At 44.7% G+C, this 18,920-nt stretch overlaps 1 protein-coding gene across 4 annotated transcripts in view; it reads left to right on the top strand.

Moving 5' to 3' along the window:
• The window catches only part of LOC137301874 (multiple C2 and transmembrane domain-containing protein 2-like), a 365,811-nt gene that overhangs the window by 180,583 nt on the left and 166,308 nt on the right, over positions 1-18,920 (top strand). For 3 of the 4 annotated variants that reach the window (XM_067971577.1, XM_067971579.1, XM_067971576.1), the window contains 3 exons: positions 3,525-3,601; positions 5,943-6,054; positions 8,385-8,423. In XM_067971577.1, the coding sequence (XP_067827678.1) occupies positions 3,525-3,601; positions 5,943-6,054; positions 8,385-8,423 (228 nt within the window). The remainder of the gene's footprint in view (positions 1-3,524; positions 3,602-5,942; positions 6,055-8,384; positions 8,424-18,920) is intronic. The other variant, XM_067971578.1, reaches the window with a different exon arrangement.

Raw genomic sequence — 18,920 nt, 5'->3', positions numbered from 1 at the left:
GCAGGTGAAATACCAAGCCACTACAGTACCTGGGGCCCTCCTGTCCTGCAGGGACAGTGTAAAGGCAAAGTAGAGGCATGGAATCTACCATACCAACTGTATAAATACTTGATTGAAGCTGAGGGTGTACACTGAGTGAGAAATTTTCTAATACTACATGACTCACTCTGTTGAAAGCATACAAACATGTTAGTCAGAATTAAATATTCATTGCTCGATTAACCCATTCAAAACATTGACGTCAGATTCTATTGTGCCACCATTTATATTCTGACTAGCTACTAACAGAATATAAATGGTTCAACGTGGTGATGAACAGAGTCAAAAGAGAATTTAAGTTTGTCCGTGGTATATAACTCGGCTTGAAGTGAAGTCCTATTTTTGGTAATAAACATGTCATTTATTGCTATTCGTGCTGTACTTTCTCACATCTCCAGGTTTGGAATTAAATTGAAACAACTAGGGGCGTTTGTTATTTGGAAGTACAAGGAATTTGTCATCCACGTATGATTGAAAATGGTGTAGCTCTTGAAGAGACATTTGTTCCAAGCTTTTGTGGAGTTTAGAGTAATTCAAAATTCAGAGGAAGATCCGACATGTAAAGTTCAGTATGTTTTGATTGATAGAAGTCAATAGAGAGCAGTGCAAGGCAAGACAAAACCTGTGCTCTACATAGGCTTCTGGGACCAATTGTAGAGAGTGGGATCAGGCTGAGCTAATGTCATAATGAGTTCATGTATTCCTTGCTTTGTGCTCGCTCTTATTGTGTTCATCATTTTCCTCTCAGCTGTATATTACATAGAATTTACAGCACAGAAACAGACCATTTGGCCCAACTGCTCTATGCCGGTGTTTATTCTCCACATGAGCCTCCACCCACCTTACTTCATCTCACCTTGTCAGCATCACCTTCTATTCCTTTCTCCCTCATCCCTTATTTAGCTTCCCCTTGTTATACATCCATGCTATTCACCTCAACTACTCCATATTTTGGGAGAATTTTATGTGGGTTATACAGCAAAACCATTTTGACCTAAAGCGTACAGGGATGGTCTCGCAATGCAATAGTCCCTTTATACAAGCACGTTTCTGCATTTGATCCCTTGCTGGGACTGTGCACTTTTGTGGAACCCTGGCTCATTTTTGGTTCTGCCGGGGAGACCGCCCCCAAGGTCACTGAGTGAAGATTGGCTGCGACAGGCTTTGGAGGAGGCCTACTGCAGTGTAGTGTGGCTCGTGGATTCTGTGGTACTCGATGAAGTCAAGAACAAAAACTTGTAAATTTTACACAATGGCACCTAAGCCTGGGCAGTCAATTAATATAAAGGGGGAACGGAACGTTCCACTGTTGCTATGGCAAAAATAGCTGTATTTCCATCATTTGCATAGCATCACAAGGCTGCTGCCCGTATACGGGCAAAGTATTTTATGCCCCTCCCCATCGCTTTTGGCAAGGCGGCTCCTGAGGAAGTTTCCACCTCCGTCCAACTTACAGAATTTAGAGAAACAAGGAATTGGTAAAATAACTATGCACCTCTATTCTGAACCAAATGCATTTCTATGTCACAAAATGACGGGACCTGCTCTGCAGTTTGAGAGATGAGTTGGAATGTCGGTCAGTGCCAATAAATCCGTAGATCGAAGGATAAGACTGGAAAAAAAAAATGAGGTCAATCTGCTGGCCAAAATTAAACATGAGTAAGCGGTTTATGTATATGAGTGCATTCACACTACAACTGTAGTGTTGGTATGAAATGCTTTTGCTTCACAGTGATGCTTCAGTTATAGTGTAGATGCAGCCTCAATCTGGAATCAGAGCCTTTACCTGATACTAGAGCAAAATGGAGTGAGACAACTTATATTTATAAAGCACCTTTAATGTAGTAAAACATCCCAAGGCACTTCAGGAGCGTTATCAAGCGAAATTTGATGCTAAGCCACATAAGGAGATATTAGGACAGGTGAGGTAGGTTTTAAGGAGCGTCTTAAAGGAAGAGAGAGTGGTGGAGAGGTTTAGGGAGGGAATTCCAGAGCTTAGGGCCTAGGCAGCTGAAGGCACGGCCACCTATGGTGGAGTAATGAAAATCGGGGATGCAGAAGAGGCCAGAATTGGAGGCACGCAGAGATCTCGGAGGGTTGCAGTGCTGGAGGGAATTACAGAGATAGGGAGGGGCGAGGCCATGGAGGGATTTGAAAACAATTATGAGAATTTTTAAATCGAGGGGTTGCCAGACTGAGAGCCAATGTAGGTTAGCGAGCAAAGGGGTGATGGGTGAATGGGACTTGGTGCAAGTTAGGATACGGGCAGCAAAGTTTTGGATGAGCTCAAGCTTACGGAGGGTGCAAGGTGGGAGGCTGGCCAAGAGACTACCTGAAGGAGGTAGTTCAGGTCTTCACATCTGATTTGCCCTCCATAAAGTTAGCGTCAGTGCAGAGCTGAATCCCCTTTGACCCTGACACTAAACTTATTGTGTGTGAATGCACCCTGGATGTGGTCATTTGAGCTGAATATGCTACAGTAGAAAACAATGTGAGGATATTCAGCACTTCCTGTGATTAGGTGGGTTGCACTTTATTCAGCTTTTAGAGTTCCCGCCCTTTTCCCTTTATCATCAGTCCCAGATCTGCCCTGTTCTTTTTGGTTCGGAGTGCAGGCTGGCCTATCCCACGCAGGCCTCCAGGAATTCCCACTGCCGCTCCTTCATTGACCCATTGTGTTTAAGCAGTGCAGCAAGATAACTGCTCTTTACAGAAACAAGCGAAAGTATGTACGTAGCTGTATCAAAAATAGTCAAGTTGGAGATGAGAACAAGGCCAAGGTAATGACAGATACAACTCTATATGGTATTGAAGATTGGATAGATTGTGTACATTCATTGACTTTAATATAGTCACTGTGTGGATCACAACAGCACAAATTACTCCTGGATGAGGATGGCCATTCGGCCCATCTTAGTTCATCCATCCAGAACAATCCTACTCACCCCCATTGCTGCATCTCGTTGTTTCTTTGGTGATTCCAGGTCATTCCAAGTGTTGATCACTCTCTGCATGAAGAACCTCCTGATATCAGTCCTAAAATGACCTTTTACTACTTTTGAACCTGTGTCCTGTTGTCCTACTCCCACAGTTTAAAGTAGTATTCCGGATGAACTTTTCCTATACCATTTCCTATCTTATGTACCTCGATAACATCACCACCCAGGCACCTCCTTTCGAGGCTAAAAAGCCCAAGTGTCTTTAGTCTTTTCTCATAACTCAAACCCTGACACTAGGGATCAGTCTCGTGACTCTTCTCTGCACTGCTTCCAGTGCCTGAGCGTCTCCCTGGTTTCTCGACAACCAGAACTGGACACAGAACTCAAGGTGTGGGCTGACCAGCGCACGGTATTATTTCCTCCTGAAGCAGATGACGATGAAAAAAATCATGCCACAGATTATGGTACAAAGTGTTCTTCTTTGTCCTGTTGTTTGCTTAATCTCAGCATGACATAATAATGAAAGAAAAATCTCTTCACAAATAGGTATATGACCGTGACTTGGCCAAAGATGATTTCATGGGCTCTGCATTTCTCAGTCTGAACGATCTTGAAGTAAACAGGTCTGTAATATTATTGTATTTAACACTTTGCTTCCATTTTACTGGAGTACCAGACAGCAGATGCACACTGTTTGGTTTTTGTAGTGTGAGTGATTGAAGAGCATTATCTGATGGAACAGTACCTAAGCTCTGAAAATCTAAAGGAGCTCGTCAGATTTATGCAAAGCAAATGAAAGATATGAAGTACTCAGACGCTATCATCTGAAGCTAAGTGCTATTAAAAGCACAGCAATTGTTCACTAGCCTTGAGGGACTAAGGATTATAAATTAATGGAGACGGGATTTATGACCGTGTTGGCATACGTAACATAACTTCAGTGAAGGCCTGAAATGACTTGTAACAGCGTGTAAGAATTCTGCTGAAGTTTTAAAGCACCTTGGCTAATATATTGACTAAGCCTATGGTGATATAGTGAAAGCTTTCAGTGCTGATGCAACCCTCTCATTTTCGATTTAATTAAAGCCTGTATACCCATCCCTATAATGGTATTAATCTACAGTATATAAACATATAATAAACGGATAATAAAATCATACAGTACAGAAGTAGGCCATTCGGCCCATCATGCCTGTGCCGGCTCTTTGAGAGAGCTATCCAATTAGTCCCACTCCCCTGCTCTTTCCCCATTCTCCATATAAAAAACTTCAAAATGATTTTATCCCAGTCTTTATTGAACATTCAGCTGATGAACCTCAAACCTTACCTCACTTCAGTTAGAACTGGATGGAGGCCACACCCAATCTTGGGCCCCCAGAGAGACCCCTCAGAAGGCGTGCATTGTGATAAATGGTGGATCCATGATTTACCACCACATGCTCCTCGCGAGCACGGCTTCCGTTGGGATTGCGGAATCGACCCTTAAGAGTGTTCCCTTAAGCACAGAGTCCCTGATTCTTGTCCATCTGCCTATATTAGCAGCACATTTACCGTGGTGCTGCTGATGGTATATTTGATGGTGATCAGATTGAGTATTTTCCCCTTTGACACCATTCAATAAGTAATGAATGTGTAAATGATTTGTTACTTGATGGGTGAGAGCTGCTCTGGTTCCCTTGCGTAGCGACAAAGTAAATGCAAACAAAAAGGACCGTGCTTACAATTTTACTGGGCAAAATGACCAGAGCAATTCTTCCTCACTGTGGCAGCCATTTTGCTTGTCCACATGCTGGATGTTTAAGTCTCTGGAGTGCCCGCGAAGTTAGCTTAATTTGTTACTACAAAGAAAACTTCTGTTTTTCTTTCTTGAAAGAAACTTCTCTTAAGAAACAATTCCTTGCTGTTAATTTACCTCTGACATTATTAACATCGCATAAACTGAGGTCAACAGTTTGGAATGGACTCCCGGCTAGATAGTGTCACTAGTTATTGATGACACTATCTGATGTAACAGTTATAAATGATTCACTACAATATTAGCAGGGTGGACTGATATTATAGAATCATACAGCACAGAAGGAGGCCATTCCTCCCATCGTGCCTGTGCCGGCTCTGTGAAAGAGCTATCCAATTAGTCCCACACCCCTGCTCTTTCCCCATTGCTTTTAGATATTAGGGCCGATTTTCCAAATACGCACCGTTGGCACAAAGTCTCACCTGCTAAACGCAACTATCAGAAAATTGTTGGAGCGCTGGCCGTGTTTTCCCAATATGCACTGCTGCTGGGCCAGACTTCTTGCTGACGGCGCCTCCTCGGAAAATTGGGTTCAAAGGTCAAACCTTCAAACATGGAGCAGATCAATATATTGCGGTCATCCTGAAATCTAGTTAGATGTCAGACCCAGGATATACGAGATGGGATCATTTTAGATTGCAGCTTAGCATGTTGCTGCATATTTTTAGAAAAGATTGTTTGCAATTCAGATCTAGTTGCATTTTCAGCGTATTAGCTAAATATTAATAAGGGTTATTGCTAATCTTGTCGATGGGAGACTGTGGGAGCTCCACTAGTGCTGGCCTTGCCCTCTTTTTCCACTGTTGCCCAGCCCCGAGCGGGATATGGGCATCAGTAGAAACAAATTTCTGTCCGATTATCATCTAATGCTGCTTGACATTATAGAGGATAATTTTTTTTTTTTGTTTACGAAATTGAGCTCCAGGTGCGGAGCTCCGTGCTACGGGAGCACAAATCGGGAATTTGGACATGGGGGCCAGCGTGCTCCTCACGATTTTCCATTCATTAAAATAAACGCTGATCTTCCAAATTCCCAATATGCACTCCTATCGCTGTAGATCTCTAGGTTGTGACTGCTGACTCTCGGAAATCTAGCCCCTAGAATTCAAGGGCATGCCTAAAGGGTTTGAAGATACCTTTAATTATGTAGGCTATTTTCCTTCTGTTAGTGTTGTCCAGAAGGAATTGCAGCTGGATGACCCGAACAGCCTAGAGGATTACATGGGGGAGATTATCTTGGAGATAAAACTTGTTGTCAAACCAAAGGAAAGCAGAAGAAATGTGAGTAAAGGGTTCATTCCTTGTGTTGCGATCTAATGCATGTTTTATATTTATTGATTGATTGTGCTATTAAATGTTAAATGTGAAAGTTATACATGAAGATTCATTCCTTTGAATTCAGATGTTCTAACCCAGAATTTACTGCATGTTCCTGGGGTGTATGTGCCACGTAACCAAAAAACGTTACTTAATGTAAAGTACGTTGTTGAATAAATTGAGAGATTGCGATCTTGTTTTTTTATGGTGATCTAAAACTATTGCAGTGATGGAACCATCAACAGTGATGCAAATTAATCCACAGAAAATCAAGGTAGGGCGTCCAAGACGCACTGCCTCTAATCAACGCTTCCCGCTGGGAATGCCGGATCATGGAATTACCCGTATAGAGTGAAGCAGGACTCCAGACATTATGCAGTTGGAAACCATGTCTATTTAGGAGCAATCCAGCTAGTCCCACTCCCCCACCCTTTCCCTATAGCCATACGAACATATGAATTAAGAACAGGAGTAGGCCATTCGGCCCCTCGAGACCACTCTGCCTTTTGATAAGATCATGGCTGGTCGGATTATGACCTCAACCCTAATTTCCCGCCTACCTACCGTAACTTTGACTCCCTTGTTAATCAGGAATCTATCTAACTCAGCCTTAAAAATGTTCAATGAACCTGCCTCCAGGCCCTCTCAACCTAGCGCCTGAAGCCAAGTTATCTCAGTCCTGTCTGTGTTTTTATTTATCTGCCGGTTTATCCATCTGGGAGGTTTGGGAAGGGCTGTACTTAGTAATATCACCTCATTAGTGGATAAATCCTAAATTGGAACACCAGGATCTTCTAGTATCAGCAACTTCAGACATATAGAAATCAATGGGAACAGGGATTTAAACTTTGACCGCGGCCCCGGCGAACCTAAAGTACCAAATGTTCGGCCCACGAGAACAAGAACCTTGGATACCCCTAAACTAGCGGTGTCAGCTGTGGCTCAGTGGGTAGCACTCTCGCCTCTGAGACAGAAGGTTGTGGGTTCAAGTCCCACTCCAGAGACTTGAGCGTAAGATCTAGGCTGACACTCCAGTGCAGTTATGAGGAAGTGCTACACTGTCGGAGTTGCTGTCTTTCAGATGAGCTGTTAAACCCAGGCCAGTATCTGCGGTAAAACTGGATCCTAAATTAAGAACAAACCTTAATTAAAATAAAGCACAGCCCTTGATACGATACTGACTGCCAGTGGTACCCTCCTGTATCGTTACTGAGGGTATTTACTCTCTAGTTCCTGCCAAGAGTAGATGATTTTGTTTCATGTGCCTGAGGTAGTTGAAATTGCAGCACATTTTCTGAATGACAGTTGGCAGGTAACAGAATGGGGTGGCATGTTTCGAGATCCCGAGGTTAATTTGCACTGGATTTGTCTGTCCAAAAAATTGGTTGCATAACTACATATTGGTGCTGGCAGCATAACCACTTTAAATCACGCTGCTAAATCCCGGCGTTAGAGAGCAGCAGGACAACAAATTAGAGCAGTGCAATTAAAAAAAAAGCAATCACACTGATGGCAAAGCCCATCTGATTAGAAAAAAAAAATGGACAAATTCAGAAGTACCGTGACTGGCACTTCAAGATTTAAATGGCGTCGTTTGAAAAGTTTTTTTTTAATGCAAGAATAAAATTCGCAAATGGTGAATAAACCTTTCTTTTCATCATGGTTTGTAGAAATTTTGAACCGAAACACTTTTAAATAAATCAGTTTGATTTGGTAAATGTACAATTTTCTGATGATACAAGAACAACTTGCATTTATATAGTGCCTTTAACATTGTGAAACTTCCCAAGGCGCTTCAGAGGAGCAAAATCAGACAAAATGTGACAACATTTGATACAGAAGTGTACCTGGGCCCTGTAGTAAGGCCTGGCTCACTTTAGCTGAGGAGGCCCAGGTAGTTGCAGTGCTACACAGAAGAGCCAGTCTGATCCACGCTGTGATTTGTTTGACGTAATTTAATAGTAACTTTCAAAAGGGAATTGGATTAATACTTGAAGGGAAAAAATTTATTGGGTTATGGGGAAAGAGCGGGTGAGTGGGACTAATTGGGATAGCTCTTTCAAAGGGCCGAGCGGCCTCCTTCCGTGCTGTACCATACTATGAAATTACGATGAGACTACTACTATAATTATTTATACAAATTCTGGAGTGGCTCTGATGAATGTTCTCTGTTTTTATGCATGAACGATCCCTTCAGAAATGGTTAATTTATCATTAACAACTGCATTCCTCTTTCCGTTCTCATCATCCATCTCCTGCATCCTGTGCCACCTTCCATCCCATCTGTTCACCAGGCCAGTCAAATCAGGAAGAAACGAGGGACGGGCACAAAGGTAACACCTTACTCTTTTTTTTTTTTGATCAGTCTCAAAATGCTTTTGTCTGCCCAATATTCCAAAAAGAAACAATTTATTGGCCTAGTTTCCTAGAAGTAGTAGCCTCTATGTCAGAGGGTTCCCGAGGCTGCATAGGCTTTTGGGCCAGGCTACATTTGTAATTGTGCTTAGCCACGATTTGGTGATATGGTGGGCAACACATTCGCCGCCTTCAAGTATTCTGGGAAGTTTTCAGTTGCGCTCGGTTCCTGCATTAGACTGTTCCAAAAACAACCTTTTGCTGAGGCAGGTGCTTTGCCTTGCACCTCAAACTATTGTGATGTGGTTTTTCAACAGATGTCTTTTTAAATTTTGGTTAACCAGAATTTTTTTGAGGCAGTGATTCGTGACGCAGCGGCATCATTGCAACATAGGCTTGGCAGGTCTGGTTGGACAGATTCCTGGAGGTTTGATCGCGTGACATGCAATCGCGTCACTTGATTTGCTGTGCTCCTTCTCCGTGTTCAGTACGAGCATCATCAAGTGACGATCAGCCCTTGAGCGACAATCCACAGATCGTTGCCTTCTGCCTTTTAGCTCCTCTCAAGCTGCCATGTTTGGGGAGCAGGGTGAGCAGGGCATTCTGTAGTTCCCAGAGACCTGCCCCCACTGAATGGCAGATACAAGTAAAGAACTACAACTCCCAGGAGCCGCCCAGACGCACATGTACACCAGAGGGTCAGTTATCACCATGGCAATGACTAGAGACTCCATAGGCACCACACGCGAATCCCGAACTCCACTTCCCTATTTTTCTCCCTGGTTTGCTCACAGCAGTGCCCGGGAAAATTAATCCTGCATTCCTGGAGACTCCAGAACAATCCAGAAAGATCCGGCAACCCCATAGCACTCCACATCCCTTGCACCCGTTTCACACAGCCCCTGAGAAGGACCTGACCAGTTCAATGTTAACCTTGCTTGCAGTTATTCGCAGCAAGCATAGTAACAGCAACAAGAAAACCCCAAAACATCCTTGTGGTGACTCAGCATAAAGAGTAGAGACCTCACATAGTCGGTCAAGTTATACTGGCCGCTGGACTGTGCTCTCTCCCTTTCTGCTGGGTATTTGCTGGCCAGGGAATACCTGTGAATTAGTGAAATTACTGGGCTGATGAAGTCGGCTAAATATAGCGACACCGCTATTCCCGGCCGGAATGGAGATGATTGGGTAATTCCCTTGTCAATTACGGCTGGAAGTGACTGGGATTGATTTTACGCACATAACTTGTATGTAACTGTCCTCCACTCACTGCATTTTTCTGGAGCTATCACCCTGCTTTTATTGGGAGGTGTTGCTGTAGTTTCGGTCATGAGTTCTGTTTGTTATAGTTCATGGAGACTCTTTTTAAATAAACTCTGTGGACTGTTTGCTGTAGTGCGCTGTTTAAATAGACTCTTTGCTGAGTAAATAGACTTTGTTTGCTGTAAAATAGACTGTATGCTGTGAGTCCTGCCATAAGTCCCACCACATCTCCAACTCGTTGGCTGACACAGTGGTGTCAATAGACGCCGGATGAATTCACAAATTAGTCTGAAGCTGTGTTCATCAGTACTGATGAATTTATTAGTGGAGTCAGGGTGTTGCAGAGTTGCTTTCTGCAGTGGGTTTGTAGTAAATTGCTGCATTAATCTGCAGCACTGGAAATTTCCAAAAACTAAATGACATGTAGAAATACTTACAGAATCATTTACAGCTGCTTGTCCTCTCGTCACCATTTTGATTTTCAAATGCTTCCACAATTGAAAATCCAAGGCATTAATAATGGGAATGGCCGCCTGTGAATCCCCGATTTCCTTCGCCCCACCATTGGCGACCGTGCCTTCAGCTGTCTAGGCCCTTAGCTCTGGAATTCCCTCCCTAAACCCCTCTGCCCCTCTACCTCTCTTCCTTTAAGATGCTCCTTAAAGTGTCAGCTGTGGCTGAATGGTCGCACTCTTCCCTCCTGAGTCAGAAGGTTGTGGGTTCAAGTCCCACTCCAGAGACTTGAGCCTAAAATCTAGGCTGACGCACCAGTGCAGTGCTGAGGGGGTGCTGCACTGTCGGAGGTGCCGCCGTTGTTAGAATGAAAAGTTAAACCGAGACCCCGTCTGCCCTCTCAGGTGGACGAAAAAGTTCCTATGGCACTATTCGAAGAAGAGCAGGGGAGTTCTCTCCGGTGTCCTGGCCAATATTTATCCCTCAACCAACATCACTAAAACAAATTATCTGGCCATTATCTAATTTCTGTTTGTGGGACCTTGCTGTGCACAAATTGGCTGCTGCGTTTCCTATAACATAACAGGGACTACACTTCAAAAGTACTTCTTTGGTTGTAAAGCGCTTTGGGACATCCTGAGGTCGCGAAAGGCGCTATATAAATGCAAGTTCTTTCTTTCTTTAAAACCTACCTCTTTAACTAAGCTTTTGGGCACCTGAGCTAATTGGCCTGATTTTAGCACCCGCTATCGGGTGCGTTCCTGGCGGGGGGGCTCCGAAAATCGGGGAATCCCGGAGCGGGTCGGGAGCCCGGCTCCAACCCGCCCACTTCCGGGTTCCTCACAGACGCGCCGACGTGCGCACGCAGCCCCCGCAGGCAATTAAAGCCGGCGGGGTTCCACTTAACAGTATTTATTCTGCTATTTCAGGTCATTAACAGACCTGATTAAGTGGGGGAGACCCTCACTCATTGCAGGAGGCCACTCTGTCACTTTGGACAAAGTTTGGCCTCCACCACCCTCCTCCTGACAATCAAATTCATCAACCTGCACACTTACCCCGGGGTCCGGAGACATGTACCGACCTCACGGACCCCCTCAGATGTACATCTTCCGGATGGGAGCCGCCGTAGCTGCAGTCATGACCTCCTCGGAGGGCGAACAGCATCACCAGCCTCGCCGGCCACGCCGTCCACCTCTGACACGTGGAGCTCCACAACAGAGTGCTGTGACACATCCACCTGTACAGCAGGAGGGAGGGCAACGGCAGAAAGAGATGCGTCGCAGAGGGCACTACCCTCGCCACAGGGTCCACAGACCGAGGCTCAGCTTCCTGGACCTCTCTGAGCAGCAGTGCACACAGAGGCTCAGAGTCACTCGACATGTAGTCGTGGACATCTGCAGCCTCCTTCATGCCGAGCTGCTCCCAGCTGGCTGGAGCACCATCTTGTTACCTGTCGCTGTCAAAGTCACCACTGCCCTCAACAACTTCTCCTCCGCATCCTTCCAGGGTGCCACCGGGGACATCGCCGACGTCTCTCAGTCGTCTGCACAAAAGAGCCCTGCAAATACACCTACACCCACTCTGCAGTGACACAATGGGTGGCATCAGGTGTGGGTCTTCATTGTGATCCTCAGGAAAGGGCATTATTGCACAAACCAGACAAGATTCGCAAAGACGTGGCAGTAGTGGTGCCAATATAATATGTGATGTGAGTTGGTCAGAAATTAAATAGAAGTAAAAACCATGACAAACCCTCAAGCACCCTTGTGCATCCCCTTCATGCTCACGACACGTTTGCCTTACGCTTCCTACTGCACATATGTGATGCATGCCCTGTGGCTGCAGCACAGGTAGTGGCAGGTTGAGTGAGGCTGACTGTGAAAGAGATGCATGAGAGGGTGAGCATGAGATAGAGCCATGAGATTGTATGAGGATTGGGTTGCGTGGTAGTGGCGGGGTGAGTACTGGCGAGGTGAGTAAGTGCAGGTAAGATGAGGATGAGGTTTGAGTGGGTGTGAGGGGTGATGTGACAGAGTAGTGTCGGCAGTGCAGAAGGAGATGTGGGGTGGGGACGGTGATGTGGCAGATGGAGTGTTGGGGAATGAGTAAGTGTACTCACTTTGGCTGATCTACTTAGGTCATTGAAGCGCCTCCTGCACTGTATGCAGGTGGGCGATATGTCGGTGGTGCAGGTGACCTCCTCTGCCACCTCGAGCCAGATCTTCCTGGTGGCAGAGGCAGGCCGCTTCCTCCCGCCCACCTGGAGTGAGGCATCATTAAACTGGGAGCAGCCTTCCCCCTGGGCTTCTCCATGCTGTCATTTTTGCTATTTGTTGCAGTATCAGTCAGTGGAGGACTGCCCCTTCAAATAGAGCTCCTCCAGCTGACAGAGCTTACTGCGCATGCGCAGCCCGCCCGCCGCGCAGCTCAGCAGCGGGGAACCCGGAAGACCAGGTAAGTGGATCCAATTAGGCTGCGATCGCGCGGGGGGCAGACTGATTTCACCGGGCGCGTTACCCATGCGCCCAGTCGCCCCCCCGCCGCGAACCCGCAGCCCTCCTAATATCAAGCCCAATCCTTCGGTGTCAAAGTTTGTGAGATAACGCTCCTATAAAGTGCTTTAAGATGTTTTACTATGTTAAAGGCGCTCTATAAATGCAACTTGTTGTTGAGTAATATTGCTGGAGTATAATCAGGATCAATAGATCATCTCCCGCACTTACATAATGTTATTGGAGAGCTGATCCATTGTTTTGTGGTCTCTACATTTCTGGATACTTGCTGGCATGGGGTTTTGTATAAACTGAACTGGTATTACCTAATTAGATTTCCTGGCCCCTGCACCAGCCTAGAGTTGCCAACTCTGCTGGGACATATTCCTGGAGGTGTCATCCCATGACCTCCAACCGCCCCGCCCTCACACTCCCGCCATTGGTCACTGCCTTCCCACACCAATCGGAAAGTGAATACCCTCTTCATTACCCGATTGGGCGATTCTTGGCTGTGAGTCAAACGGGCTTTTCTCCCCGTGTCCGATATTTTTATAACTAATAATGAAAAGTGTTCAAAGAAAATTGTTAAAAACCTTCAATTTTTAATGATTTTTCTCCTGGGTTGCTTGCAGCAGTGTCCTGTAGATTAATCTTTAATTCCTGGAGACTCCAGGGCAATCCTGGAGGGTTGGCAACCCTAGACCAACCTTAGGGGATATCTCCCAGGACAGGGCCCATGCCCCATCCCGTCACTCTGTTACATTATTGAGCTTCAGATATGTGAACAGAGAATGCAGTGCGATTGATGAATTTCCACGGGTTATTTTTATTTTTTTAAACACTGCATGAAAGCTGGCTTCTAAATTGTCTTGTGTGGGAAAAAAAAATACAGAAGTGAATAGAGTTTAAGAAAACACATCAATTGAAATATGTTTTATGTGACAATCAGAAAAAAGCTGTTCATCTGAAATAAAAACAGAAACTTATGGACGTGCACAGCAGGCCTGTCAGCATCCGCGAAGAGAAAAGACAAGTTAATAGATTAGGCCTGACGTCTGAAATGTTAACTTATCCTTTATCTCTCCAGATGCTGTTGGACCCATTGTATACTTATAGCATTTAAAAATGATATAACTAAATTATATTATATATACAAGGCTGTTTTCAAAAAAAAACATATGGGATCCTTGGCTTTATTGATAGAGGCATAATTTTCAAAAGCAAGGAAGTCATGCTAAAACTTTATAAATCACTGATTAGGCCTCAGCTGGAGTATTGTGTCCAATTCTGGGCACCACACTTTAGGAAGGATATCAAGGCCTAGGAGAGAGTGCAGAGGAGATTTGCCAGGGATGAGGGACTTCAGTTATGTGGAGAGACTAGAGAAGGTGGGTTTGTTCTCTTTAGAGCAGAGAAGGTTAAGGGGAGATTTAACAGAGGTGTTCAAAATTATGAGGGGTTTTGATAGAGTAAATAAGGAGAAACCGTTTCCACTGGTAGGAGGGTCATTAACCAGAGGACACAACTCATCGTTTTGAACACCCTGTATTAAATCTCCTCTTCAGCTTCTCTACTGTAAGGAGAACAATCCCAGCTTCTGTAGTCTCCCCACATAACTGATACACTGGGTGATTGTAAATTGGGCACGTAATAGTAACTGATTATGCATCATGCAGCTAGGTTGCGTTACTATGCTTTGATGTCAGTATGTGTTTATGTAGCACCTTTTGAACGTAGAATGCAAAGGCGCCTCTTGGAGGAAAATCAAACACTGAGCAATAGGAGTTAAGAGAGATGACTGAACGCTTGGCCGAAAAGGTGGGGGAGAAGCAGCGAGGCTGAGGGGTTCAGGGGTAGAGTTACATTGAGTGGGGCTGATTCAGCCAAAGGCTCTACCATTAAGGGTGAAGCAAAAGTAGGTGAGGATACACAGAAGACCAGAATTGGAGTACTGAAGAGAATGGGCTGGGAAGTGGGGCCAGAGGAAGTTAAGTAGAATTATGTAGAATCTACAGCTTAGAAACAGGCCATTCCTCCCAATAGGTGAATGCCGGTGTTTATACTCTACGCGAGCCTCCTCTCTCTCTCTAACGACCTGTTCCCATCCTGCCCCCCCAATGCCTCTATTCCCTTCAACTCACGTCTGCATCAAGGATGAAGAGTTAAAGTGAGTGCCAGGCCAGGAGATGATTCGTGAATTAGGACCAGGATTTTGAATCGGATCTGTTGGGGACAGGCAGCCATTGCATCTTGGGGAAGATGGGAGTTAATGTGGGACAGAATAGAGGCACACAATATGGGACAAGTTGCACATTGTGTATAGTGGAGCTCGAGAGGCTGGTTGAGGAGGGCATTGGGACAGTGCGGTCCGGAGGTATCAAAAGCATTAACAAGGGTTTCAGCAGCAGTGGTGAGGGAAGGGCGGAGGCTGGGGATATTTATTATTTTATTTTAGCTAACTATTAATTCACTCGTGGCATCTCTCATTCTTGTCTCTGTCATTTTGCTATTTCTCTTGGTCATTATGAGTTGAATATGTTCACTTGCACTGCACTTCCAGCTGACCAATCTCACTAATCCACATATATTGCAACAACAACGAGCGTTATCAAACAAATTTTGACACCGAGCCACATAAGAAGACATTAGTACAGGTAACCAACAGCTCGGCCAAAGAGGTAGGTTTTAAGGAGTGTCTTAAAGGAGGAGAGAGAGGGAGAGAGGTTTAGAGAGGGAATTCCAAAACTTAGGGCCTGGGCAGCTGAAGGCCCTGCCCCGATTAAAATTGGGGATGTGCAAGAAGCAAGAATTGGAGGAGTGCAGAGATCTCGGAGGGTTGTAGGGCTGGAGGAGGTTACAGAGATCGGGAGGGGCGAGGCCATGGAAGGATTTGAAAACAAGGATGAGAATTTTTAAAATCGAGGCGTCGCTGGACCGGGAGCCAATGTAGGTCAGCGAGCACAGGGACGATGGGAGAACGGGACTCGGTGCGAGCTAGGATACGGGCAGCAGAGTTTTGGATGAGCTCAAGTTTATGGAGGGTGGAAGATGGGAGGCCAGCCAGGAGAGCATTGGAATAGTCAAGTCTATTAGCAGAAAGTCTATGAGCTGTAGTGCTGCTGTTGTGTGGCCATTCTGCACTGGGTCAGTGTCGGCATGTAATCACTAGGGGGCAGTATTGAACCAATATTCAGTGACCTGAACCACTTGTTACTTGAGAAATTATTGTTCAGCCAACAGATATTAATAATGATTTTGAACAAAATCCATGTTCGTCCCATTAATTGTAATTGCTTCTTCACTCCTTCCTTTTGTAATTTTCCATATTTATAAAGCTTTACGGAGGACACATGCATGATTATCTTAAGGAACGCGTGCTTAAAGGTTCAGAAGACTCCCATGGCTGTGTATCAAGCACTTTAATTTTCCTTTTTTATTAATTTAATGGAGCAGGTTTAATTGTTAAAAGTACATTTTTCCCCAATAGGCTACTTTTCAGCAGTTCGTATAAATTGTAGCGTAAAATGGAAAGAATAGGAACCGGTTTGTGTGATAGAGGTTTATTTTTGCAGTATTACTGCTACTTTACATTAAATAACTTTCTGCTGCTCACTCTGTCGAATATTTCTGGATATTTCACCATGGTATCTGAATTCACAGGTACATCGTCACTGAAAATGGGGCCACGGAAAGTACAAATATGAACTCGGTTAGAAAATGGTGCTAAAATTACCACAGCAAAGCATTTTAGGACATTATAAAAGAGATGTTATTCCAATATTTAAGTGGTCTAGACTCCAGCAGATAAACAACGAGAAGAGATTAGCATTTGCCCTGTTAGTGTGAGGAACTGGGCCGGCAAATTTGGACACTCGAAAGAAAATGAGGCCGCATTTAACGGGACAAGACTTGCCACAGAAATCGACGGGCAGAAAATGTTGGCTTTGGAGTTGCAGTATACTTAAAGGGATCTGCGCTTATGTACACACTTGAGTGAAGTGCACTAACTTTAAAATCACAGCTTAGATGTACAATGGGGTCGGACGAGGCTTGCCGTGTCTCACTTCACTTTCAGAAGGCGCTAAACTCTTGAGTTTGAAATTGCTTCTGGCCCTTCACTGAAAAGCAGCGACCGCTTCATAAAGGCCTCCACATGTTCAATCTGCTGCGCTCAATTGGTGCCCAAAGGGTGCATCCATTTGCAATTTAACGCGACTATATAAATACGCTGCCTCCTAAAATTCCAAAGAGGGTTTGAGGAAAGTTTTACAATGTGGATAAATAAACACCGTGCTTCTCCTAATGGTTTAAACATGTATAAATAACCTCCTCCAAACAGTTCTGCTGTTTATATTCCGAGGGCAGTTAAGTTTGGGCGAGAGAGTGACACTCGTTAGATTTTTTGAATGTGTTCCTTTGGAGCATTTCATTTCTCCGGCGTTTTCTAGGATATGGACTCGAATTAATGTTTTTCAGACGTAGATGAGGAGAGTCTTCAAAAGCGTTTGATCGATTGAAGGAAATGGAAGAGCAACACGACTGTGAAAAGCAAATTGTTTTATCTCCATGAATTGTGTCAAAATGCTACAATAAGAGATTTTAGATTTAGCTTTGCCTCAAAGACCTGCTGTCAAAGAAGAAAGCAGTAGACCCTGTTTTTTGCACTCTACCCTTAAAGACCTGTTGACTAATCTCCAATTGAATTTGTAATGAAGGTTGTTTGAGGCCTCGGTAGATGAGGTCATTGCCATTTAAAATGTCACCTGTATCTTCTCAAGTGTAAAAACAAGCCTCTTTGACTTTTTTTGAATGCAGTTTCGTCTGAATATCAAAAGACGCTGGAAACTATCATTCCCTGGGCAAATATTGCTTTTTGCTTTAAACGTGGGGGTCTGACTGGCTCTTCTGGTGTTTTTCAAGTTTTTTTGAAAATAAGTTTCAATCTTGAGAAATGAGAATATCCCGGGGATCTTCAAAGTATCCCGAGATGGGTTTGCGGGGGGGGGATGGTGGTGGGTGAAGGGGATGGTTGTCTTTTCTCAGTGATGAGAGCAAGTCGACATTTCCCAGAATCAGCAGCAATAAACCAGATGTGAGAGTGTTATAACAAGGCTGTCAATAGATGTAACCGGTGTACAGGCCAACTGGGCCTGCCTTTGCCCGCATTCCCCACTCTCATGCTGTTCCGCCATATGGAAGCAATCTCATCCCCCACCCCCCCTCTTCTCCTGCCCTTTAATAGCTAGCTTTGGAATCCATTTTCACAGGCCTCATAGGGCTGAGAGGAGCAGTCTCATGAATCGACCAGATAGAAGTCACTTCCAAGATAAACATTCAATTTAAAAATTAGACATACCAGGCCGCAGATTTCTTTCGACATATTTCAAAAGAAGTGCCGCTATTCATCTTAAGCAAATGCCAGGCATCAGCAGGATTCTTTGATCCTCTCTGAAAAGTTACTCCCCCTCACTAAAATATAAATCCACAAGTGCTGTCCTACACTGGAGGGAACAGCTCCCTGCACTTTGAAGTTTGACCCTGGGAACAGCCCACAGCATTAGCTCCAAACAGAACCTTTTCCCCAGGAGTTGTGTTCTGGTGGTAGAGTGAGGCCCTTGGCTTGTGCAGTTCTTCCCTTCCTCAGTAAAGATAAGGTTAGTGTTTCTTCTGTGCTAGCGAGTTGGCAGTCACAGTGGGACCGTTGTTAATTTGACAGTAGGTAGGTCGTAGGTTTATGAAAGAAGCATCTTGTGGACAGACAATGTGCCTCCCTTTGTTCCATGGCTGCTGTTTAAAAACAATTTAAGATTTACTGTGCACTGTATTACCCCTCTCGCTGCTCAATGGTAGCACTCTCCCCTCTCGTCAGTTCAAGCCCCACTCCAGGGACTTGAGCACAAAATCTAAGCTGCCACTCTAGTGCAGTACTGAAGCGGGTGCTGCATTGTCGGAGGTGCCATCTTTCAGATGAGGCGTTAAACCGAGGCCCCGCCTGCCCTCTCAGATGGACCTGAAAGATCCCACGGCACTATTGGAAGAAAAGCAGGGGAGTTCTAGCCAATATTTATCCCTCAACCCACATCACTAAAACAGATTATCTGGGCATTATTACATTGCTGTTTGTGGGACCTTTCTGTGCACAAATTGTCTGCCATGTTTCCTACATTACAACAGTGACTACACTTCAAATATCCTTCATTGGCTGTAAAGCGCTTTGGGACGTCCTGAGATTGTGAAAGGCGCTATATAAATGCTAGTTCTTTC

The sequence above is a fragment of the Heptranchias perlo genome, chromosome 34 (assembly GCF_035084215.1).
Source record: "Heptranchias perlo isolate sHepPer1 chromosome 34, sHepPer1.hap1, whole genome shotgun sequence".
Taxonomy (NCBI): Eukaryota; Metazoa; Chordata; class Chondrichthyes; order Hexanchiformes; family Hexanchidae; genus Heptranchias; species Heptranchias perlo.
This window is presented reverse-complemented; position numbering and strand designations above follow the sequence as displayed.